The sequence below is a fragment of the Piliocolobus tephrosceles genome, chromosome X, assembly GCF_002776525.5.
Source record: "Piliocolobus tephrosceles isolate RC106 chromosome X, ASM277652v3, whole genome shotgun sequence".
Taxonomy (NCBI): domain Eukaryota; kingdom Metazoa; phylum Chordata; class Mammalia; order Primates; family Cercopithecidae; genus Piliocolobus; species Piliocolobus tephrosceles.
Genome location: NC_045455.1, coordinates 15,650,268 through 15,675,249, shown reverse-complemented (window position 1 = coordinate 15,675,249; position 24,982 = coordinate 15,650,268). Strand labels below are relative to the sequence as shown.

Sequence of the window (24,982 nt, the reverse complement as noted above, 5' to 3'; positions counted from 1 at the left end):
ACAACCCTTTGGACATCTTCTCTTCCCTAACATAACTGAAGTGTATTTCATGTCACAGAAGGTGTTAATACCAGACCTAAACTAAATAATTTCTCGTGCATCCTTCCGACTCTTCATTTCTTTCATTGATTTACTCATGAAGTTTTCTAACATTCTTTCCTAACCATTTTTTTCTTCCCACACAGGAAACCTATGAGAATATCCCAGGCCAGTCAAAGATCACATTCCTCTTACAAGCCATCAGAAATACGACAGCTGCTGAAGAGGTACTACCTTAATATTTGTGACTATTAAATTCTTAGAAAATAAGATGATGATCATAGTAGGAATGAGAATTGTGATTTACCACATGGACTTTACTAGAACTTTGTACTTATTATTTACTAAAAGCTACTTAGGAGTTATAATGTAATTTTTTTAAGTACTTTGTATTAATGATAATTGCCTTTTTTCCATATAAGATAATGTGTCTAGGGTAGATGAAGGTTAATGGTTTTATAAATTGCATAAGAATTATTAAATTAAAGTGATTTGATTTGTTTTGATTGATTGATTGATTTTGAGATGGAGTTTCACTCTGTTGCCCAGGCTTCAGTGCACTGGCACCATCTCGGCTCACTGCAACCTCTGCCTCCTGGGTTCAAGCAATTCTCCTGCCTCAGCCTCCCGAGTAACTGGGATTACAAGCCTGTGCCACCACGCCTGGTTAATTTTTGTGTTTTTAGTAGAGACGAGGTTTCACCATGTTGGCCAGGCTGGTCTCGAACTCCTCACCTCAAGTGATCCACCCCCATCAGCCTCCCAAAGTGCTGGGATTACAGACATGAGCCACCACACCCAGCCTAACTGAGGTGCTTTTTGCAGCTAAAAATCTTTCCTTGAAACAATTTATTCTGAAGAAGTAAATTAGTTCAGTGTTTTGATGTGTTATCAATGTTTTTGAAAAAACATTTTTTTCCAATCTTTAAAAATTTATGCTTATAACCATCTCTAGATGAAGTATATGTGCTAAAAATATACTTAGGAATGGAGACATTTTCTAGAATATTTTATTAGAATCATGGTTTTTAGCTAATTACCTACTTCCTATACCAAATTCAGATTTGTTTTCATATTAAGAATTATTTTTCCCTATGGTAAAAACAAGGCTGTTTTCTAGGATTTTATAGTTTCATACTTCTGATTGAGGCATTTCATAGCTAATTTTCTTCCCCCCACCCCCACTTATAAGTTAATATCCTCATAAATATTGAATGCCATTGAATATGTTTACTTTGGAAAAGGTATAAAAATACCCAAGTCTAGAAAACTATTCTACCTACAAAACATTACATTTAGAGTTCATAGTGTGAGAATTTTTTGCTAGCAGTCAAACTATATGTAAAATGCTTATCCTTGATGGAAATAAGTCACGCCGAGCTTTTACATTATGTTTCACCTGACTTCTTCCAGTCAATCAATTTTCTCTAAGCAGATGAATAGTCAATCAGTTTAGGCTAGCAACTTCATGTTCTCTCAACCACTTTAAAAGCCATATAAAAGTATCCCAGGTTTTTTTTCCTAGATGACAAGAGGTGCTTTTTTGCTTTTGTAGTATGTTTTTTTCTGTAACTCAAAATGGATGTCAAATGTGAAGAACCCTATATAGGGTGACTTCTATCACTAAAAACAGATGACTGTTTTAATTCTTGAAGATTAGTGCAAGTTAGCTAGTAAACGGAATTTAAAGCCAAGAATAACAATGAAAATTACTGAATTTTATTTTTAAAAACTTGTATTAAGCCTTATTTAAATTTTAACTTGATTTAAGAATTAGATGATTGTGAATTAGTGATAGCATCTTGATTGTGTGTTTATAGTTTTTGGTATATGTGTGGGAGGAATTGCACATGAGTTTTAACCACTTTTATAAGAATTGTAACCACTTCGAATTATTTCTAGAACATGTTAAATATTTGTAAAGGTTTCTACCTACCATAAATGTTTCAATAAAAAGATTTCTCAGTGAAAAGTAGTGGAGGAAAAAAAAATTGTCAAGTTTACACTTGATCTTAGCCAAAAGGCCGAGAAGCGATAAAAATTGTCAATTTTATTTGTGTAGCTTAACATTTTTTGTTGGTCAAATTCCCAAAGTAATTATAGTGATAATGAGTAACATCAGCTTGGAGAAATCAAGAGCAGGAAAGATTAGGTTCAATATTCCCAATAGTTGATTGGTTCGATTTGATAAAATTTGAGTATGGCATTTGTCTTAGCTTTTCTTTTGATAATCTCAAGAAATGTTATACAGAAAATGCCAAACTTAATTACACAGATTTGAAAATGAAAATCCAAGAATACACATGTTGAGATGGATTAGCACTTTTTAGGTATTGGGAAGTTGTAATGTTTGTTTGCATGAAAGAAGCATTTTATCTAAGATGTTAATCAAAGGGCAGTTATGTAAGAAGTTAGGTCAGGCTGGGAGCCTAAGGTTGGGTGGGAAAGGCACTTGATATTCTAGAATGAGACCAGACAGAAAGGTAAGAAAAGAGCATTCATTATAGGGTTACAATTTAAGATTTGTTTTTCTCCCAAATAATGTGTTAAAAATAGGGATTAAAGACAGGTTTATCATTGCTAAGATATGTGTTCCTAATTGAATTGTAATGTGATTAGGAGTTCTCCTCACCTTGAGTACAAATGGCTTATTTTGTGGCACTAAGAAAATAAGTTCATGTAATAGATAATGTAATTAGAAATAGTTATATATTTACTTCTTTAGAAAATTAGCAAGGTGCTTTTGAAATATAAAAATACAACAGTGAAATATGTCAATGGCAGAGTGAATCTAATTATTAACAATGTTATCTATTTATAGGCTAGACAAATGGCCGCTGTTCTCCTAAGACGTCTCTTGTCCTCTGCATTTGATGAAGTCTATCCAGCACTTCCGTCTGATGTTCAGACTGCCATCAAGAGTGAGCTACTCATGATTATTCAGATGGAAACACAATCTAGCATGAGGAAAAAAGTTTGTGATATTGCGGCAGAACTGGCCAGGAATTTAATAGGTGTGTATGCAGGTGCACTCATGTTACCAAAAACATGGATATATCCTTCCTTTTTTTTTTTTTTAGTGGAATCTTTTAGAGTAAGACTCATGAGTACCTGAGTAGCATTTATTCTATTTAAAATGAGTGTGCTTGTGGATTTTGCATTTAGAGCCAGAAATTACAGATAGATGTTTGTGAAATCCAGTCATAGGACTTACCTATTGGTATTCAAAGTACCCATGTGAGGCTAGGCACAGTGGCTCACGTCTGTAATCTCAGCACTTTAGGAGGCCAAGGTGGGCACATCGCTTGGGTCCAACAGTTCAAGACGAGCCTGGGCAACATGGCAAAACCCCATCTCTACAAAAAAATTAGTGGGCGTGATGGTGTGCACCTGTAGTCCCAGTTACTTGGGAGGCTGAGATGGGAGATCACCTGAGCCCCAGAAGCTGGAGACTGCATTAAGCCGTGATCACGCTACTGCACTCCCGCCTGGGCAACAAAGCAAGATTCTGTCTCAAAAAAAAAAAAAAATCCATGTGGAAAAGTAATTTTGTAATTTGCTTGAAAATTGGCAGTTATATTTCCTCCTAAATCTATAATGTTTTAGAAGCACAGGCTAATTAATAGTATAACCTAATTTGTACATTAAACTTGCCAGTTGAACTAAAAATCAGTGACTCCAGTGCTTTTGCTGTTGTACATGTATGATAATAAATATATACATATACTGTTATGCAGCTATACTATGTCTCTTTTTTTTTTTTTTTTTTTTTTTTTTTTGAGACAGAGTTTCACTCTTATTGCCCAGGCTGGAGTGCAGTGGTGCCATCTTGGCTCACCACAACCTCTGCCTCCCAGGTTCAAGTGATTTTCCTGCCTCAGCCTCCTGAGTAGCTGGAATTAGCTGGTGGCATGTGCCACCACGCCCAGCTAATTTTTTTTTTTTTGTATATTTAGGGTTTCTCCATGTTGGTCAGGTTGGTCTGGAACTCCCGACCTTAGGTGATCTGTCCATCTCAGCCTCCCAAAGTGATAGGATTATAGGGGTGAGCCACTGCGCCCAGCCTACTATGTACATTTTTAATGCCCAAAAGATATTTTTTTAAGTGAGGTAAAAGGCAAACATAAAATGCATTTTACTAAAGGTAAAAATCCTTTTTGGCCAACTAAAAATAATAATAATGTAATTGAACATGCTACTTTTTTATCTTGCTGCAAAAAGCTTTATTTCCATTTGGTCTAGGGCTTGGGAGAGGTCTCCAGTGTGGTGGCTGGAGGGAGAGGCTCAGGCAGAAGCCCTGATGGTTTGAGGGGGACCCTCAGAGGTTCCTGGGCTTTTACTGTTGTTTAATGATGAGCCTTTTGAAGAGACACTTGCCCAGCTCAACCTAGGAGCCAGCTAGCCTGTGGAGGTTGGTCACATGGTCACCCATCTTAATGAGTTTCACTTCCTCATCTAGGAAGTGGCTCTCCAAGAAGTCACAGAGATGGGAATCTATGCAGGCAGAACCCAGGGCATGAAGATCCAAAAGGGCCTGGTTCCTGGTTCAAGTTCTTCTCCAGGGCCATGATAGCTTCCATGGTGTCTCGGGTTTTGTCCCACTCATCTTCGTACTTCCTGCTCGTAGAAGAGAGTGTGGCCACCACTTTCTTTTTTTTTTTTTTTTGGACAGGCATTTATAAGTGTGATTGTAAGCGCAGCTTGTTTAGATGGCATTTTTAATAGTTGAAATGAAGATCAAGGTTAAATGGGACATTATTATTGATTGAGCTTAGTACATTATGACACTAATTTTAAAATCTCATCAACCAGTAATGCAGTAAGTTCTTGTTCAATTCAGCTAGCAGATTGTATCCTTTCTTATATCAAGCATTTCTTAGAAACTGATGGGGAATATGTCAATTCTTTATATTTTAGATGAGTTCAAATTAATTTTTTTAGACAGTTTTGCTCTGTTGCCCTAGCTTGAGTGCAGTAGTGTGATCACGGCTTACTGCAGCCTCCACCTCCCGAGTTCAAGTGGTTCTCCTGCCTCAGCCTCCCATACGCCCAGCAATTTTTGTATTTTTTTAGTAGAGATGGTGCCAACTGGGTTTCACCCTGTTGGTCAGGCTAGTCTCGAATGCCTAACCTCAAATGGTCTGCCCACCTTGGCCTCCGTAAGTGCTGAGATTATAGGCGTGAGCCATAGCACCCGGCCCTAATTTTGAATATTTTTAAATTGTTTAGAAAATTCTACTTTCCAGTTTTCAGTATGCAGATACCAATTTTTGTAGGTGGCATCATTTCTCATTCAGAAACACTTAACAATGCAAAGCTTTCCAAAGTGTTCAAAGTGCTCTCATAGATTTTTTTTTAAGCTACTATTTTATTTCCCCTCAAAGTGTCGTCTTTAGGTTGAAGAGACATTTAATGTCACCTTAGCAGCACACTTGGCATTTCACAAGAGTTCAAATATGGGGGGAAGTTTAAAAAGAAAACATCGGTAATTCCTTTGTGAGTTGTGTAACTCTTAAGGTCTTTGCGGCAATATAACCAGTCTCATAAATGGCACCATAGATTTTTGTGGTCACTCATTTTTATTATAAAGTATTATTTAAAATCTCTTAATCTTGTTAAATAGTAAACATATTAATAACATCCTCTGGCATTATTTGCACCAAACTGCAATGTGTGAGCACCCTGTATGAGTCCTGAGATTCTAACCGTGATGTCTTGTCAAGTTCCAAAGTAATTGTTACTTTGATTTCAAGACCTTGCCACCAAATACTAGCTTTGCCTACTTTTTCAACTCTTTAATGACAATGGTACATATAAAGGAGTCAAGCAATCAGATATTTGTACAGTTAAAAGTGCTGCCTTCTCTTCAAATTCCACTCCTTAGAAATAACCTCTGCGGGCCAGGCTCGGTGGCTCATGCCTGTAATCCTAGTACTTTGGGAGGCAGAGGCAGTTGGATCACCCAAGGTCAGGAGTTTGAGACCAGCCTGGCCAACATGGCAAAACCTCGTCTCTACTGAAAATACAAAAATTAGCCAGGCATGGTGTCAGGCGCCTGTAATCCCAGCTACTCGGGAGGCCGAGGTAGGAGAATTGCTTGAACCCTGGAGGTGGAGGTTGCAGTGAGCCAAGATCACGCCATTGCACTGCAGCCTGGGTAAAAGAGCGAAACTCCATCTCAAAAAAAAACCTCTGCTGATACCTGATTAACCCAAATACAGAGTTGTTTGGTTTGTTGGTTTGTTGGGTTGTTTTTTTTTTTTAACACGATTATGATGCCATTTTTATGGCTAAAGGACAGAATGTTATGGAGTTTTTAAAAATAGCAAAAGTGACATTTTTCACTACTCCATGTTTTGAATGAGGCTTATGAAATGAAAGGATTTACTCCTAGAATATTGAAGTTCTGACTTACACACCTTATGTCTGGATTTCTTTACTTTTAGATGAAGATGGCAATAACCAGTGGCCCGAAGGTTTGAAGTTCCTTTTTGATTCAGTCAGCTCTCAAAATGTGGGACTGCGGGAAGCTGCCCTTCATATTTTCTGGTATATACATTCATCTAGTTTTTTGAGACATTTGATTTCATGAATACCCTCAACACCTTTTAATTGATTATTTTAGCCTAATTTAACTTGATACTTAAAATGAAAATAATGCCTTTACATAAGCTTTGTTTGTATTTGTATTGGAAGCAAAAATTTTTTTAAAGGGCCTTTTATTTCATGTTGTGATCTTTTTTGTACACAAAGATTCTCTACAGCTTGCTTGCTTTCTCTTTGTCTTTTATGATTCTGAAAGTTTTATTGAAGTTTCCTCTCATTTATTTGGAGATTAACATAATACTGAATGTAGCTTTTCGAAAACCACATTAATAATGGTGTCTTAAGGAGAATGCAGGTGAATCCCCATTATGTTTTCTGGATCTTCTGTGACCAAATTTTACAAAATTTTAACAAACCTGTATATTTATAAGCAAATAGTCTAAGTTTAGAATTAAGTGATTATTCTTTGCCCCACTGTGTTATATTTTTCTACTACACCTAAAATGTGATCAAGATCATACACATTTTATGCATTATATCGTTTTCTACTTTAGTTGTCTTATGTATCTTTGTTAATATCAGTAATTCAGATTAGAGAATGCAGATGGTCAGAGAGCATAGTTACTGTAGTTTTCATCTGAAAACCTGTGGTTGCTCTTGTCCCATCCTGCACTCCAGGTCAGCTTTCGACTGAGACAGAGTAATAAGGATAAAAGCATGTAGCTGGGAATGGGCTGTTGAGTAGCCTCTACTCCCAGCCCAGACTTCTCCAGTATGTTTTCATTCACTTAACCCAAAAACTAAGGATTGCTTAGAAAATGGGTAGATGATGTTCAACCTATGGATTAATGCGTACTGAGTCAGGTAAACAAACAGTTCATTAGAGATTCTAGCTCATACTTTACCAAGATATTAATATAATGTAGCTTTTAAAGAATGTTTGGATTACCTTTTAGGAACTTCCCTGGAATTTTTGGGAACCAGCAGCAGCACTATTTAGACGTCATCAAACGGATGTTAGTTCAGTGTATGCAAGATCAGGAACACCCGTCGGTAAATAATTTCAATCGTATTAATGTTGCCATCTATTTTAATCTGATTTGTGAAAGAAATTAGTATATTAGGAGGTGTTTACTTTTATACTTTAAAATGTAAACACCAGTTTTACTGATAAAAGAATAATTTGATCTTGAGTAAGAATGCTTGAATTTGTGTTTATCAAAAATTTCTCATGCTTGACATTTTTTCCTCTTCATTTTAGATTAGAACTTTATCTGCTAGAGCCACAGCTGCATTTATACTTGCAAATGAGCATAATGTTGCTCTGTTCAAACATTTTGCAGACTTGCTACCAGGATTTCTACAGGTATGAAAACAATATAGAATAAATCATAATTATATCTTACTTGGTTCTTTAATGCATTCAATCATTTATGCAATAAATTCTTACTGCCTATTATGTTCTGGCACTAGGGATACAAGAGTGAACAAAACATGCAGATCTCAGTCTCCATTGAGCTTATGGCTACTGCCTTTGAAAGACATTTTTAGTCTCTTATATATTTATAGTTATAAAATTTTCCTGTAAAGTAAATGGTGTAAGCAGTTATATGCTTATTATTGAATATATGGTCATGTAGATTATTTCCGTTAAATCAGTCAAATAACCTGTGAGATTTAAGGCCCATTTTACATAAGGAGAAACTACTCTTAACTACAGGGTGTGTAATAGTTTGTATTATAATGTAAGTTTATAGTTAATACACATTATCATTAAGGATGTTAATGTTTTAAGGATACTTTCTGCTTTAATCAGAACGCAAAATAAGATTAGACAAGATAGAGTATATATTCAGGGCAACTTGAATCTATGCTCCTGGGGAAAAAAATTTTAATTAAAATAAAATTTAAAAGATTGTACAAGTTGGTGGTTCCCAACCTTGTCAGCCTCCAAACTCGTTTTTTATGACAATTTTTAGTAATTTTTCATATAGTCTTCTAAAGATGAAATGCATAAGTAATGTAACATATGTGCACAATTTTTTAGAATATATATATGGCCTTAACTAAATATAAAGAACTACAAAGAAAACATATAATAAAATGGCTTGCTTTTCTTCTATGTAAATGGTCAGACAAGACTACACTAAAAGACATAATAGACTAGGTGGTTTCCAAGTGATCTATACAAATGTAATAGCTAAAACTGGGCTGATAACAAATATGTTGGTAAGTCAAACACCACAGTTCCCATTAGAATTGGTGATAAGATTTCCTAAAATAGTAAGGTTCTGAACAAAGCAATGTAGAGACTGAGTGTCTCGTATTCAGAATACTTGGGAATAGAAGTGTTTCGGATCTCAGAATTTTTTCAAATTTTGAAACACCGTATTTGTGTTATACGTACCAGTTGAGCATCTCACGTCAGAAATCTGAAATACTCAAATGAGCATTTCCTTTGAGTGACATGTCTGTGTTCAAAAAGTTGAGGATTTCAGAGCATTTTGGATTTGGGATGTTCCGCCTGTATGTATCCATTCTTGATTGATACAGTAGTTACATTGGAGGGGCGATAACAGTTGTTAAAACCAGGCAAAACATAATTTGTGAGTTAGGCTCTAGGTTCAGATCATTATAAAGTGTTTTTCCTTTTTATAAATGGGGTTTGTACAAATGTGAAATGCATAATGAGAAGATCATGTAAGTCCCTTGTGCTCATGTCTCAGGTCAGGACATTTAGTATCCATGGCCTTTGCCCATCCTCAACCGTGTGACCATCAGGAAATATCTCCTGGGTGAAAAACCATTCCCCTTGAGAACCACTGAGTTAGAGAGGATTTAGAGGAGCTAAAATTGAAGGTTTCCACATGATAAAAGTTTATTTAAAGGATTTAGTGAAACTTCTCTCCCCATGCGATCACAATTAAAAGATAGTTTCGTGACAGAACATTAACTATAACATATTATTGCTTTAGTAATTTATTATCTGAAATCTCTAGTTACTTTTGAAATCTAATCCCAGTTTTCTTCCTCTGGATTTAGAGTAAGTTAAAATGTTTACCACAACTTTTAAGAGTTGTTATTCTGGGCTGGGCACCGTGGCTCAAACCTGTAATCCCAGCACTTTGGGAGGCTGAGACGGGCGGATCACGAGGTCAGGAGATCCAGACCATCCTGGCTAACACAGTGAAACCCCGTCTCTACTCAAAAATACAAAAAACTAGCTGGGCGAGGTGGTGGGCACCTGTAGTTCCAGCTACACGGGAGGCTGAGGCAGGAGAATGGCATAAACCTGGGAGGCAGAGCTTGCAGTGAGCTGAGATCCGGCCACTGCACTCCAGCCCGGGCGACAGAGCAAGACTCCGTCTCAAAAAAAAAAAAAAAGAGTTGTTATTCTGAAATTGATAATGATAAATACAAAATGCATACTTTAATACCACAGTGACCAGACTTAACGTCCAAGATAAATAAAATGGGTAATATTGGGCACTTTATAGGTTCTAGTACTTACTGTGCGTATGAAAACGACTAGGACACGGATATAAGAAAGGACAGAAGAGCCGGGTGTCATGGCCACACATGTGGTCCTGGCTACTCAGGGGTCTGAGGCACGAGTTGGAGGGTACTGTGAGCTGTGATCGTGCCACCATACTCTAGCCTGGGCGACAGAGCAAGACCTTATTGCTGAAAAAATAAAAGGACAAAGGAAAGGGACTCCTGGTTATAAAAAAGTAATTCCTTGGCAGCCTTAAGTATTGTAATGGTTGTTATAGTTTCACTGATTTTCATTTTGACTTAAATGTAAGTATGTTTTGTATGTTTCTAGTTAACATCCATCGAAAGGAAGGTATACATGTGCCTGCAGGTAGAACATTTGCATAATATAGATTGTTAAATTACTTAGTGAAAAATAGTTCAGTAATATTGTCAGCATCTTAGGAATGTTTTGGCTAAGGAGGCATCATAAAGTGAATCTTCAACACAGACTTTCTATTTCATCTTTTCTAGGCTGTAAATGACTCGTGCTATCAGAATGATGATTCTGTCCTAAAATCCCTTGTTGAGATTGCAGATACTGTTCCAAAGTATTTGCGTCCTCACTTGGAAGCAACTCTACAGCTAAGTCTAAAGGTAAATTAAGTACGTTAGTAAACATTCTGTTTGTTATTTGCAGGGACTAATCTAAACTATTAAATGTATACAAATGTGTCTTCTTTGTAGTTGTGTGGAGACACTAGCCTCAACAATATGCAACGCCAGCTTGCCCTTGAAGTGATTGTCACCCTCTCCGAGACTGCAGCTGCCATGTTAAGAAAACATACCAATATTGTTGCACAGACTAGTAAGTCAACAGTCTTCAGATAGTTTATGTGTAATTTGGCCAAATTTTTGGATAAATTTGCTGAGGGTTGTGTAATTTCTCAGATTGTTGAGAATATAATGAATATCCTTTTAGAATCAGATGAATTTGGGAAAATGCATCTCAATACATGCAAGCATGGACCCCCACATTGTGGTTATGTCTTTAAGACTTTGCAGGCACCCTGAAATCTGGTGTTAAAAATAACATTTCTAGAGTGAACCATGACAGACTGTATCATTTATTTATGTGTTAAATATTGGGCACAGTTAATACAGTCAAAAACAATTCAGCAGGGATATATAGATATACAGTAGCGAACTGCAAACCAAAATAATGTGGTACTTACCAGTGAAGATAGGATTAGAACAAGGTCTAACATCTAGTCATGGCTCTGTTCACTATATTACATTGCTTTTTGTTTTATAGGCCCTCATTGCAGCAGAAACTTAAATGGCTATTGTGCTATGGAAATACTACTTTAAAGTTTCATTGTGCTGGGATAAGGACTTGAGAACTAACCTGATCATTTTCTGGCCTAGCCATTTCTTAATGAGCTAATGAGTACTTGAACCCTTAATTTAGAGGGTAAATACATCACCAGATTTATTTCGTAGTGGTACCTACCTTTTGTCTTACACTGAGGTAGCGGTTGGAATTTTAGAAACATTCCCATTAAAGTCAGGAACAAGAAAAATATCTCCTTTATCACTGTTCGTGTTGTACTGACTGCCCCAGCTGATGCATTAAGAGATAAAAATAAGAATTAGAAACAATGGACGGGTGCAGTGGCTCATGCCTGTAATCCCAGCACTTTGGGAGGCTGAGGCAGGCAGATCACCTGAGGTCAGGAGTTCGAGACCAGCCTGGCTAACATGCTAAAACCCCGTTTCTACTAAAAACACAAAAAATTAGCTAGGTGTGATGGTGCGCGCCTGTAATCCCAGCTACTCAGGAGTCTGAGGCAGGAGAATTGCTTGAACCCAGGAGGCGGAGGTTGCAGTGATCCCAGATTACACCATTGCACTTCAGCTTGGGCAACAAGAGCGAAACTTGTCTCAAAAGAAAAAGAATTAGAAACAAAAATATTGCTTATTTGTAGGCTATGAGTTTATCGTCTACAAAAAATTTTAAAGACTAAACAGATAAACTGCTAATCCAAGGGTTAAGCAGGGTCCTTAGATATGAGAGCATTTTATTGTAAGTGTTCCATTATACATAGTAATCACTTAGAAAATTTTATAGGCATGAGTTGTAACTGGGAATAAATCAAAAGGTATATAAGACATATGGAGAATGTTGAATAACATATTGAAAGACTTAATAGAAGAACGAAGTATCAGTTCTCAAATTAATCTAGGGTTATGATAGAACGATCCTGAAATTCTTCTGAAAGAACATAGGGCCTGCAGTAGCCAAGACAATTTTGACGAATGAAGTGGAGATCTTGCCCCATCAACTCTGAATTTAGAATGCATTGATAATGCGGGTGTTGACAATGGATCGGATAGAACAAAGGATAGAATGTAGGAGAGGATCCACTCACATGGGAACAAAGCCATTTTTAAAAAGATAATTGATCAAAAGTTCTTACGACCCCGCATATTGGCTCAGGCCTGTAATCCCAGCACTTTGGAAAGCCAAGGTGGGCAAATCGCGTGACCTCCTGAGTTTGAGACCAGCCTGGGCAACATGACAAAACCCTGTCTCTGCCAAAAATACAAAAATTAGTCGAGCAAGGTGACACACGCCTGTGATTCCAGCTACTCAAGAGGCTGAGATGAAGGATTGCTTGAGCCCAAGAGGTCAAAGCTGCGGTGAGCCAAGATCACACCATTGCACTCCAGCCTGGGTGACAGAGCGAGACCCTCTCTCAAAAAAAAAAAAATGGTTGCTGGAATAACTGGTCCTTTTTTATTTTTCTGTTTTTTTAATAGGTTTACGGGGAACAGGTGGTGTTTGGTTTAGTGGTGATTTTTGTGATTCTGGTGCACCCATGATGGGAGCAGTGTACGCTGTACCCAGTGTTTAGTCTTTTATCCCTCACTCCCCTCCCCACCTTTCCCCTGAGTCCCCAAAGTCCGTTGTATCATTATTATGCCTTTGCATCCTCATAGCTCAGCTCCCACTTATGAGTTGAGAGTATAACTGGTTATTTCTATGGGGAAAAAATTTTAACTCTAGACAGCTTATTAAAAAAATAATTTGGGTTCTACTGAAGACTTGAATATTACATTGCACACTAGAACTAGTTAAAAAAATTAAGAGCTAAATATTACAGATACATTTTATAAGTAATGCTTAATAGTAGATTTTTTTTAAGACTGAATCACAAACCATTGGTGTAAACATTACCAAATTTGTAAATGTTAGAACAGTTTTTTGACCAATCAGATATATCATAAATGAACTGAAAAGCCACAGACTGGAAGAAAATAATTACAGTGCACACAATCAACAGTTTTGTTATCTAGAGAATACACAAAGGCTGAGAAGAGGAAATTCGTTGCTTTTTTTCTTTAAGACGGGGTCTCGCTCTGTCACCCAGGCTAGAGTGCAGTGACGTGATCTCATCTCACTGCAGCCTCCCAGGTAGCTAGGACTACAGGCATGTGCTACTGCCACACCTGGCTAATTTTTGGTTTTTGGTAGAGATAGGGTTTTACCATGTTGCCCAGGCTGGTCTTGAACTCCTGGGCTCAAGGGATCCTCCCACCTCAGCCTCCCAAAGTGCTGGGATAACAGGTGTGCACCAGCAGGCCCAGCCAGGAAATTCATAAAAGAGGGAACTGAGATATCTAATGAACCCTGCTAAGTCTCAGTAAAAACCAGTGTAATTGTGGAATACAGTCGTCCAAAAGTTTGACAATATCAATTGTTGATGAAAGATGTGGAACCAAGAGGATGCTTATTCCGGCCACAGGGCACTTCACACATTTTTGTGAAATAATACAGACCTCCACTGAAACTTCACATAGTTTCTGCAACAGCTGTGCAGAGCACAGCTTGTGTGGTAATTTTTTTTTTTTTTTTTTTTTTTGAGATGGAGTCTCACTCTGTCGCCCAGGCTGGAGTGCAGTGGCACAATCTTGGCTCACAGCAAGCTCCACTTCCCAGGTTCATGCCATTCTCCTGCCTCAGCCTCCCAAGTAGCTGGGACTACAGGTGTCCGTCACCACGCCTGGCTAATTTTTTTGTATTTGGGGTTTCACCATGTTAGCCAGGATGGTCTCGATCTCCTGACCTTGTGATCTGCCCACCTCGGTCTCCCAAAGTGCTGGGATTATAGGCATAAGCCACCATGCCTGGCCTTGCTTGGTAATTTTTTAGTACTATTTGAAGATAGTAATAACGATTTCATGCCTAGACTCATGCTTGTCAAAGAGAAGATGTAATAATCTCATCAAAGCAAATTTTATAGGAGGAAAAAATTGGAAACAACTAAAATGTTTATCAGCTGGACAGTGGGTAGTATGTTTATATAATGGAAAGCTATTAATTAAATTGAAATCCTTATGTGTTGAGAAAAAAGCAAATTGCCGAGGTGTATATATTATAAAAGCATTTATTATATAAAAAATCGAATCTTGAAAGAGTACTGTAATTTTGTATAGAGATATAGATCTGTAGTTCAAGTGTGAAAAAAACAATTGGGGAATGTGAAACATCTATTTTGTGATGTTGCTTCTTACTTCTGGTGGTGCGGGGAGAATATAATTGGATTTGGGAATTTCATAGGAGGGTTTGACTTATGAATGTTACTTTTTAAAGAAAAGATAAAAGCAAATATGACAAAAGGTTAAAATTTAACAAACCAGGTTTTGGGGGCACGGACAAATAATTGTTCTGTCTTACTCTGTTGGAGGCAAAGTGAAATATTAAAATTCTTGTTTATAAATAGTGATATGGGTAAAATAAAGTCACAGTCTTCAGATATGAAATAATTGTTTGCTTTAGTTCCTCAGATGTTAGCAATGATGGTTGATTTGGAAGAAGATGAGGACTGGGCAAATGCAGATGAACTAGAAGATGATGATTTTGACAGGTAATCAAACATAGTGTCCAGGGTGACAGTGAGAGCCCTAGGGCTCCAAGGCCCATCTCTTCACCATTGCACCCTGTAACCTGAAGGTAAACTTTTAAGCCTGGAATATGGGGCACTTTGCCTTGCTGTTGTATGTACTGCCATGTCACATTTTATAGATAGTATTTTCTTTAGTTTTCATATATAACATATATTAATAAAATTTATGTTTGTTGAAAGTTCATAAAAATACTTTAATAGTTAATACATAAAGTTGTATTTTGTAATCAGGAACGGAAAGATACCTACAACAATAAACAAGGAAGTTTTTTTTAAAAAGTTTGACATGAAAACAGCAAATAAAGTAGCTGTGTTTTTAACTGTCTTACTCTAAATTGTTTCCAAGATTTTTTTTGGTTTGTTTTTTTTTCAGTTTGAGTATCTTTTAAAACATGTATAAAGAAGCTTTTTTGTGATAAATACTTTTACAGGCAGAGACTTCCCTTAGAATAATTGTTTCAACAAAATTCCCTGCGATACACATCATTTTTTCCTAGTAAAAAGTAGTTTAACTTTAGGATAGACAGGATCCTGTGGTGAAAAGATTAAAAGTCACACTGGGTGACAGTAACACTGGAATTACTATTGTACTTAGTTATTTCAGCTTAGGAAGTCCCATGAATACAGGAAAAGTCAACCAAAATCCGTACTCACTGTGCAGTAGTGATGAACGTATATGAAACATAGCACTTCAGAGTTCTTTAATCAACTTTATTAGTAGTCCCAGAGGTATATTACAGATGCAGAAAGGGAGATTGAAGATTGAGTGATTTGTCTGAGGTTATGTAGCCAGTTAATGTACTGGGGTTAATTACTATTTCTTTCATTCTTCCCAGTGCATTATACTACCATCTTTTCTTTAAAAAAGCTGACATTGGCTAGGTGTGGTGGCTCGCGCCTGTAATCCCAGCACTCTAGTAGGCAGAGGCAGGCAGATCACATGAGGTCAGGAGTTCGAGACCAGCCTGACCAACATGTTGAAACCCCATCTATACTAAAAATACAAAAATTAGCCGGGCCTGGTGGCAAACACCTGTAATCCCAGCTACTCGGAAGGCTGAGCTAGGTGAATCTCTTGAACCTGGGAGGCAGAGGTTGCAGTGAGCTGAGATCACGTCATTGCACCCCAGCCTGGGCCACAGAGCAAGACTCTGTCGCAAAAAAAAGGAGCTGAAATTATTCGCCCGAAAGACTTGGAGTCAGTATAAACTACTAGGTTAATAAAAGAAAAAAATTAAAGACATTTGTCTTTAGAATATATGGTGCATTTTTGGGACTTAATCCCATTATTAAAAATGACTGATTTCTGGCTTTAATACTGTTTTGAAGTATATGAAAGTAATCTTTCACTGGAAATCACCTGATAATGGCTGAAGAGAAGACCAGGGCTAGCTCAAATTTCCTTTCTGGTTCAGTTACTGTAATGTGCTGCTACCTGTCCTTTAATTTGCCCTGTAAATGGCACTTAAATTTATACAGTTTAAGAAACTTTGTTTTCTAAACTAGGTGAATAAGATTTTCTAATTTGTGAGTAAACAGCGCATAAATATATTTTCAAGGGGAGATTTTTTAAGTCTAAAAACCTGTTCTGAAGATAATTTATAGTTTCATTTTTATAGTATTGTCTTTAAACAGTAAAGATAATGCACGTGAAATTCACTGCTGATCTTCTAGTTCTAAGCCAGGATAAGTCCAAATGCTTTTATGCCCACGTCCGTTCAGTTTTCAGAGAAAACAGTAGAATTGTGTTTACAAAACTATGCGTAGTTTCTGGCAGTGCAGTTTGCACCCCTTTAAAGGTGAATAAACTCAGTGGGGAAAATTATACATTCTCTGCACCCTTTTCAGTTTTCTGTGTTCTGTTCGTTGACAAGTTTGAAGACTGTATTTCTAGGAAATGAAATACATGAGGCTCTTTCAACACTGCTTTTGCTGGAGTGTTGAAAGTGTCAGAAGCTGTTTCTGAAAACAGTTTTTAGCCAGTAGGGGGTGGGGGTGGTCTTGAAAAATAAGATTCAGGCCGGGCACGGTGGCTCACGCCTGTAATCCCAGCACTTTGGGAGGCTGAGGCGGGTGGATCACGAGGTCAGGAGATCGAGACCATCCTGGCTAACATGGTGAAACCCCATCTCTACTAAAACTACAAAAAAATTAGCCAAGTGTGGTGGCGGGCGCCTGTAGTCCCAGCTACTCGGGAGGCTGAGGCGGGAGAATGGCGTGAACGCAGGAGAATGGCGTGAACCCAGGAGACAGAGTTTACAGTGAGCTGAGATCGCGCCACTGCATTCCAGCCTGGGCGACAGAGTGAGACTCTGTCTCAAAAAATAAAAAAAAGAAAAGAAAAATAAGATTCAGACATGACTTTCTAAACTATGGTGGATCATGATATAAAGCAATTACTCTTTTTTTTCTTTACTAAGCTGTAGGGTTTTTAAACCCCTAATTTCAATTCCACATTTAAAGACAGCTTGAATTCTTTCTCTGTCTTAGTTTAATAATAATATGATTAGAAGTATGTCTGTAGAGTCTACTATTTATTTTGTATTTCAGATATATTGAATACATAATTTTGTTTTTATGTGTTTAGCAATGCAGTTGCAGGCGAGAGTGCTCTAGACAGAATGGCTTGTGGACTTGGTGGAAAGCTCGTTCTGCCGATGATCAAGGAACACATTATGCAAATGCTTCAAAATCGTAAGCTATGTCCTTCAAATGCTAGAATAGTGAAGTAGTGCCCTTTCTAAAGCTTAAATTCTAAGATATGTTTAGACTGTTAAAAATTAATCTTGGCTAGGCATGGTGGCTCACACCTGTAATCCCAGTACTTTGGGAGGCCAAGGCAGGCAGAACATGAGGTCAGGAGATCATGACCATCCTGGCTAACATGATGAAACCCTGTCTCTACTAAAACTACAAAACAATTAGCCAGGTGTGGTGGCGGGCGCCTGTAGTCCCAGCTACTCGTGAGGCTGAGGCAGGAGAATGACATGAGCCCGGGAGGCAGAGGTGGTGAGCCGAGATCACACCATTGCACTGCAGCCTGGGTGACAGAGCAAGACTCTGTCAAAAAAAAATACTAATAATAATCTTGTATTTTTACCATCCATATTTAACCCAATTCATTTATTTTACTGATGAAATTGTCAATCCCAAAGAAAATATACAGATTTACTTCCTTGCCAAAAATATTTAGATTTGAATTTAAAAATGACATTATTTGAATTTTTGTGAAGTATTAGAATGTTTGAATCATATAATCTTCTTTCATCCAATATCTTTTATTTTTAAAAGAAGAAATTCTATCTAATGTTATCAAAAAAGAAACTACTACTTTCTTTCTTTTTTTGCCCCTAACTGAGGTGATGGTGGAAGCCCACCTGCCTTGGAGGGCAGCTGTTGCTGTTACTGCTGTTGCTGCTGATGTTGTTGTTGACACGGGATTTCGCTATGTTGCCCAGGCTGGTCTCAAACTCCTGGCCTCAAGCAGTCCTCCTGCCTCAGCCTCCCAGAGTGCTTGGATTATAGGCATGAGCTACCACACCCGGCCATCCTTCTTTTTTATTTCTGTGAATATTTCCCTACTATTTGGTCAGTTACCTTTGTACCTATAATATATATCAATCCCAAAGTTGATTATTGTATATGTTTTATTTTCATTTGTCTTTTTAAATTATAAATTAATGTGTTCTTTTCTTAAATTAAAATGCAGAAGTTTTAAGTTAGAAGTTTGTTGGTTTGTTTGGTTTTTGGTGGAGTCTCACTCTATTGCCCAGGGTGATGTGATCTCAGCTCACTGCAGCCTCTGTCTCCCACCCTCTGGGTTCAAGCGATTCTCCTGCCCTTGCCACCTGAGTAACTGGGACTACAGGCACATGCCACCACGCCCAGCTAATTTTTTTTTGTTTTTGTTTTTGTTTTGTTTTTTGGAGACAGAATCTCACTGTCAACCAGGCTGGAGTGCAGTGGTGCAGTCTTGGCTCACTACAATGTTCACCTCCCAGTTTCAAGCAATTCTCCTGTCTCAGCCTCCCAAGTAGCTGGGATTACAGGCATATACCACCACACCCAGCTAATTTTTGTACTTTTAGTGGAGACGGAGTTTCTCCATGTTGGCCAGGCTGGTCTCAAACTCCTAACCTCAAGTGATCCGCCCACCTGGGCCTCCCAAAATGCTGGGATTACAGGCATGAGCCACTGCACCCGGCCTAATTTTTGTATTTTTAGTAGAGACAGGGTTTCAGTATGTTGGCCAGGCTGATCTTGAACTCCTGACCTTAAGTGATCTGCCTGTCTTGGCCTCCGAAAGTACTGGGATTATAGGTGTGTGCCACTGTGCCCGGCCAACTTGCAAGGTTTTAAATTCATATTCACAGGTAACCATTGTTAACAGCTCTCTGAGACTTTCCTCTGACCTCATTTATGCATATACAGAGAGGCTGTTTAAAGTGAATATACTGTATGGATACATATTTTTTAAGCTTTTGCTCAACAGTTTGTCGTATCACCACATAACAGCCTACCTCATTTTTTTTTAAATTGACACATACATTCCACAATCCCCATTCCATGCTAATTATTTTTATTGATTACAAATAATAATGTAAACACTCTTCTACAGAAATTCTGGCTTACCTTGTGTGAATATTTTTATAGAGTAGATTTAAAAAGCAGACATGAAGGTCACACCATTGATACAGGATTTTGTTTGTTTGTTTGTTTTTGTTTTGAGACAGAGTCTCGCCCTGTCACCGAGACTGGAGTGTAGTGGCTCAGTCTTGGCTCACTGCAACCTGCGCCTCCCGTGTATCTGGGGTTACAGGTGCCCGCCACCACCACTCCTGGCTAATTTTTGTATTATTTAGTAGAGACAAGGTTTCACCATGTTAACCAGGCTGGTCTTGAACTCCTGACCTTAAGTGATCCACCTGCCTCAGCCTCCCAAACTGCTGGGATTACAGGTGTGAGCTACCGCGCCTGGTCTGATACATACTTTTAGAATCAAGTAGTCTAGTCGGGCACTTTTTCTGTTCATTTTTCTAAAAAGTAAATATACATGTTTTTATATTACATTATATATACATATACCCTTTCCAAAAAATTTTTGTTACTCTTTCCCAAATAAGAACTTTTTTTACATCTCCTTCTACCAGCATGACATGTTTATAGTGTCTAATTGGTATTCCATCTGTAATTTTTTTTCTGTAGCTGACTGGAAATACCGGCATGCAGGATTGATGGCCTTATCTGCCATTGGTGAAGGGTGCCACCAGCAAATGGAAGGAATTCTAAATGAGATAGTAAATTTTGTTTTACTTTTTCTTCAGGATCCTGTAAGTAGCAGTAAATATTTCATTGAAAATGATTAGTGTTGTAACTTCATGTGGAAACCTTATTGCTTTTACTAATGGAAGGGAACACTTTCCAGCATCCAAGAGTGAGGTATGCAGCCTGTAATGCCGTGGGACAGATGGCTACAGATTTTGCACCTGGTTTCCAAAAGAAATTTCATGAGAAGGTAAGTAACAAATCCTCAGACACTCACATTAGACTTTAGGAAGAGGGGTGGACATTTCACCATATATGCCCACTTGGTTTCATTTCACAGGTGATTGCAGCTCTGCTGCAGACCATGGAAGACCAAGGCAATCAACGTGTACAGGCCCATGCAGCTGCTGCCCTCATTAACTTTACTGAAGACTGTCCCAAGTCACTACTTATTCCATACTTGGATAATTTGGTGAAACATCTGCATTCCATTATGGTACTTAAGCTTCAAGAGGTAAGTTTTAAGATCTATAGGCTGCCTTCTCTTTGTAGATTAATTTGGGTTGATTTGATGGGTAAGAACTGGAGAAAGAGGGACTTGCAGCCTGACCATAAAGAATATAAAGTAAAGAAACCAAGGAGGATGTTCGGAGTTGTGGAGTGATGAGTAGAAAAATTCAGATTTGACCAAAATGTGGGCTGATAACCGAAATTGGGAAAGATGCAGCTAAAGGTCAGGTAAAATCAGCATATGGATCACCCTGAAAGTAAGGCAGAGAAATTTTTGAACTCTGATTTATGTAAAGTGTGAAAAACCGTTCTATGTTCTTAAATGCTGCAAGAAATCATCATATGGTAAGAAATTAGCGTAGTAGCACTGGTTGAGGCATATACATAATGGAGAAGATTGAAGGCAAGACCATCATACTGTCATTGTCCAGGGAGCTTAGATAGGAATAGTGGAAGAGGTGATTCTGAAAGACATTTCATGGGAAGCATTAACAGTTTATTTCTGGCAGTTTGAATTTTAAAAGATGAAAGGGCCAGGCACGGTGGCTCACCTCTGTAATCCCAGCACTTTGGGAGGCTGAGACAGGTGGATCACCTGAGGTCAGGAGTTCGAGACCAGCCTGGCCAGCATGGTGAAATCCCATCTATCCTAAAAATACAAAATTAGCCAGGTGTGGTGGAACACGCCTGTAATTCCAGCTACTCGGGAGGCTGAGACAGGAGAATCACTTGAACCCGGGAAACAGAGCTTGCAGTGAGCTGAGGTAGCACCACTGTACTCCAACCTGGGCAGCAAGAGCAAAATTGTGTTTCAAAAAAAAAGATAGAATAAATTTTAAAATGTTGACTATTCTAACCAGAGTGACAGAAACACAGAAGTTGTAGTAACAAGATCATTTTTGAGTATCCAAGTAAAAATGATTATAGTTACAGCTGAAGTAAGGGATGCAACCTGAAAACAATTGAAGGATGTTAGTCCAGCCCAGTGCATGAGAGATATAGATGTGAAAAGCAAGGATTTTAGCCCAGTTTATTGTCAAATGCGATGAAAGTGGATTACTGTTATAAAAATGAAATGAATAGAAGGCATAGAAAATAAACGATATGAACCTGCTCTCAAATTGCTGTAATAGTTTCTAATGCCCTCAGTTCCTATACTTAATATGAACTGGTAGCAAATAGTTAACAAACCACAGTTTGCATAGCACTGGTGATTGGTCAGAGAGCAAGACGAACGAGAAATGCAATGTCTCAGAAGCCAAAGAGAGAGGACTTATAAACAAAGGCCCAAGTGCTCACTGTCAGATGACAGCAGACTAAGAATATGAAAAAGGAAACATGCATGTGCCCGAAGGCAGACTGAGGTGGACACCAAGTTGAAGGCAGATAGGTAGGTTGGTTAAATCAGTAATGGATGGATCCAGCGTGAGTTTACAGGTTTGGGTGGGTGGCTGTGGTGTGAGAGGCCCTGTGTACCCCTGCCTTTCCTTCCTGCAGTGAGGCACTATGTGGGTTTTTAAAGATAAGTGGAAGGAGTTGTTGGGAATCGGATGATAGGAGGACAGTGTTCATGAGGAAGAGTTGTATGAAGAGAAGGTAGCCTAGCGCAGGAGGAAAGACATTCCTCTGGGGCCAGCAGCACAGTCCATACTAAACATGGAGCAGAGATTGAGATGCAGAAGCAGGAAGTGAGATAACTTCCTCAAGACATGGTTGAATGTGTAACACAAGGTAAAGAACTCTGCTGAGAGTGTGGGTATAGTTGACAGGGGGAATTATGAAAATCTGAAGTAGTAATGGGGTCAGGTTCATATGAGTCAATAAATATTTTATTTTATTCTCTAATTTATTTTGAGATGGAGTCTCGCCCAGGCTGGAGTGCAGTAATGCAATCTCTGCTCACCGCAACCTCTGTCTCCCAGGTTCAAGCGATTCTTCTGCTTCAGCCTCCCAGGTAGCTGGGATTACAGGCATGCACCGCCACACCCGGCTAATTTTTGTTTTTTGAGTGGAGACGGGGTTTCACCATGTTGGCCAGGCTGTTCTTGAACTCCTGACCTCAAGTCATCCACCTGCCTGGGACTCCCAAAGTGCTGGGATTACAGGTGTGAGTCACCATGTCTGGCTTCCGTTTTTTTTTTTTTTTTTTTGAGACGGTGTCTCGCTCTAGTCAGCCCAGCTGGGATGCAATAGCGCAATCTCGGCTCGACTCACTGCAACCTCCGCCTCCCCGGTTCAAGCAATTCTCCTGCCTCTGCTTCCGAGGTTACTGGGATTACTGGGGTGTACCACCACACCTGGCTAATTTTTATTTGTTTGTTTATGTATTTATTTGTTTGTTTTTTTAGAGACAGGGTTTCACCATGTTGGCCAGGCTGGTCTTGAACTCCTGACTCAAGTGATCCGCCCGCCTCAGCCTCCCAAAGTGCTGGGATTACAGAAGAATTATTTTAAAATATTGCTGGTGACAGGACAGGCCCAGCAGCAGATAGGTAGTAAGCATTTGTTACTAGCTGGGTCAGAGAACACCAGATCTTTGGTGCAGAGAAAAAGGTCATCTCATCTGTTTCAGCAAGACAGATGCAGGAGAAGGCAGCAAGTTTCCTTGGTGGGATCTTCTGGGGAGGGGGTGGTTAGAAGATAAAGGAAGGGGCCAAAGAGGGAATTTTCTTTATGACATAATAAGACAGCACAAAATATAAGTAGAGGAAATCAGTGAAGAAAAAAATGAGTATGAAGATTAACGTTGATGAACACAAAAATTTTGAGTCCATATCTATACTCAAGAATTAACTATGCTTTGAGATAAGACAAAAATGAGTAAGGGGTATTGTGTTAACAGAAGACAAAAAAAACTCACGTAAATAGTTCAATATAAATTCTTTTTATAAAAATTTTCTCCAAAACCTACAATCTCTGCTTGTGGAGAGGTGGTCTTATTCTGCTGTTTCAGAAAAGCATTCAAGAACTTGAAGGGAGTAGTAATTGTAAATTTAAATACTTCTTCCAGTTTTCCTTTGAAGTAATAATTTGTGTGTCTTCCTTCTAGCTGATTCAGAAAGGCACCAAGTTAGTTTTGGAACAAGTTGTGACATCCATTGCGTCAGTTGCAGATACTGCAGAAGAAAAATTTGTCCCCTACTATGATTTATTTATGCCGTCACTGAAGCACATCGTTGAGAATGCGGTTCAAAAAGAACTGAGACTTCTGAGAGGAAAAACTATTGAATGCATTAGCCTCATTGGTCTGGCTGTTGGGAAGGAAAAAGTAAGTAATTTCTATTATGTTAAATTTACTGTAAAATTTAACATAAATTGAGAATACTAGAGGGATTTTTTCCTTCTGATAAATGGTTTTCTGGATGTTTGTTTTTTCCTTACTCCTTTCACATTGCTCTTGTTTTATATACAAATTAATTCCTGCCTTCATCTTTTCATTGTTTGTTTGGTTTGGTGTTTTTTGTTTTGTTTTGTTTTTGAGACCAAGTCTCTCTCTTATCGCCCAGGCTGGAGTGCAGTGGCACGATCTTGGCTCACTGCAACCTCTGCCTCCCAGGTTCAAACAATTCTCCTGCGTCAGCCTCCCAAGTAGCTGGGATTACAGGCACGCACCACCTCTCCCAGCTCATTTTTGTGTTTCTAGTAGAAGTGGGCTTTCACTATGTTGGCCAGGCTAGCCTTGATCTCCTGACCTCAAGCAGTCAGCTCATGGGTGTGAGCCACCGCTCCCAGCCCGTCTTTTCATTGTTAATATTAAGGTTTCTTTTTAGCTTAGCTGTACTCTTGATGCCTCCTCCTTTCCCCGCCACACACACTGTATCTCGTGGGAGGTGTGTGGAAATCAGTATCCATGTTAGTTCCCTTTAAATATGTGCTTGGAAACATGTCACTTGCTTTCCTATTAATCTAAAATGCGTCAGATGTTCTTTAAGAGAGAAATCTATGCATATAGATCTTCAGAAAATAATTACCAAGGACCATTGGCCAGTGTGTTTCTCAGCCAACATCTCAGAATTGTTCAAGCTAAGGCAAAAGAAATTTCTCTGTCATTGAACCCTCATGTTCTGACCCTCAGAATTATCATCAGGGAACCTCTGTCTTGCCTTCTTCAAAACCAGCATCAGTATTAATTTATAGTTGGAACTGGTTTCTGTGAGACACTGACCACTAAAACATTG

The 24,982-nt window shown here is 38.5% G+C and overlaps 1 protein-coding gene across 1 annotated transcript in view; it reads left to right on the top strand.

Annotated features, from left to right (window-relative positions):
• Positions 1-24,982, top strand: part of IPO5 (importin 5) — a 48,280-nt gene that overhangs the window by 5,647 nt on the left and 17,651 nt on the right. Inside the window, exons 2-14 of the mRNA XM_023218040.3 lie at positions 186-266; positions 2,861-3,053; positions 6,486-6,588; positions 7,542-7,638; positions 7,847-7,951; positions 10,594-10,716; positions 10,807-10,927; positions 14,903-14,990; positions 17,617-17,723; positions 20,235-20,359; positions 20,455-20,544; positions 20,635-20,808; positions 23,854-24,072. Coding sequence (XP_023073808.1) covers positions 186-266; positions 2,861-3,053; positions 6,486-6,588; positions 7,542-7,638; positions 7,847-7,951; positions 10,594-10,716; positions 10,807-10,927; positions 14,903-14,990; positions 17,617-17,723; positions 20,235-20,359; positions 20,455-20,544; positions 20,635-20,808; positions 23,854-24,072 — 1,626 coding nt within the window. The remainder of the gene's footprint in view (positions 1-185; positions 267-2,860; positions 3,054-6,485; positions 6,589-7,541; positions 7,639-7,846; positions 7,952-10,593; positions 10,717-10,806; positions 10,928-14,902; positions 14,991-17,616; positions 17,724-20,234; positions 20,360-20,454; positions 20,545-20,634; positions 20,809-23,853; positions 24,073-24,982) is intronic.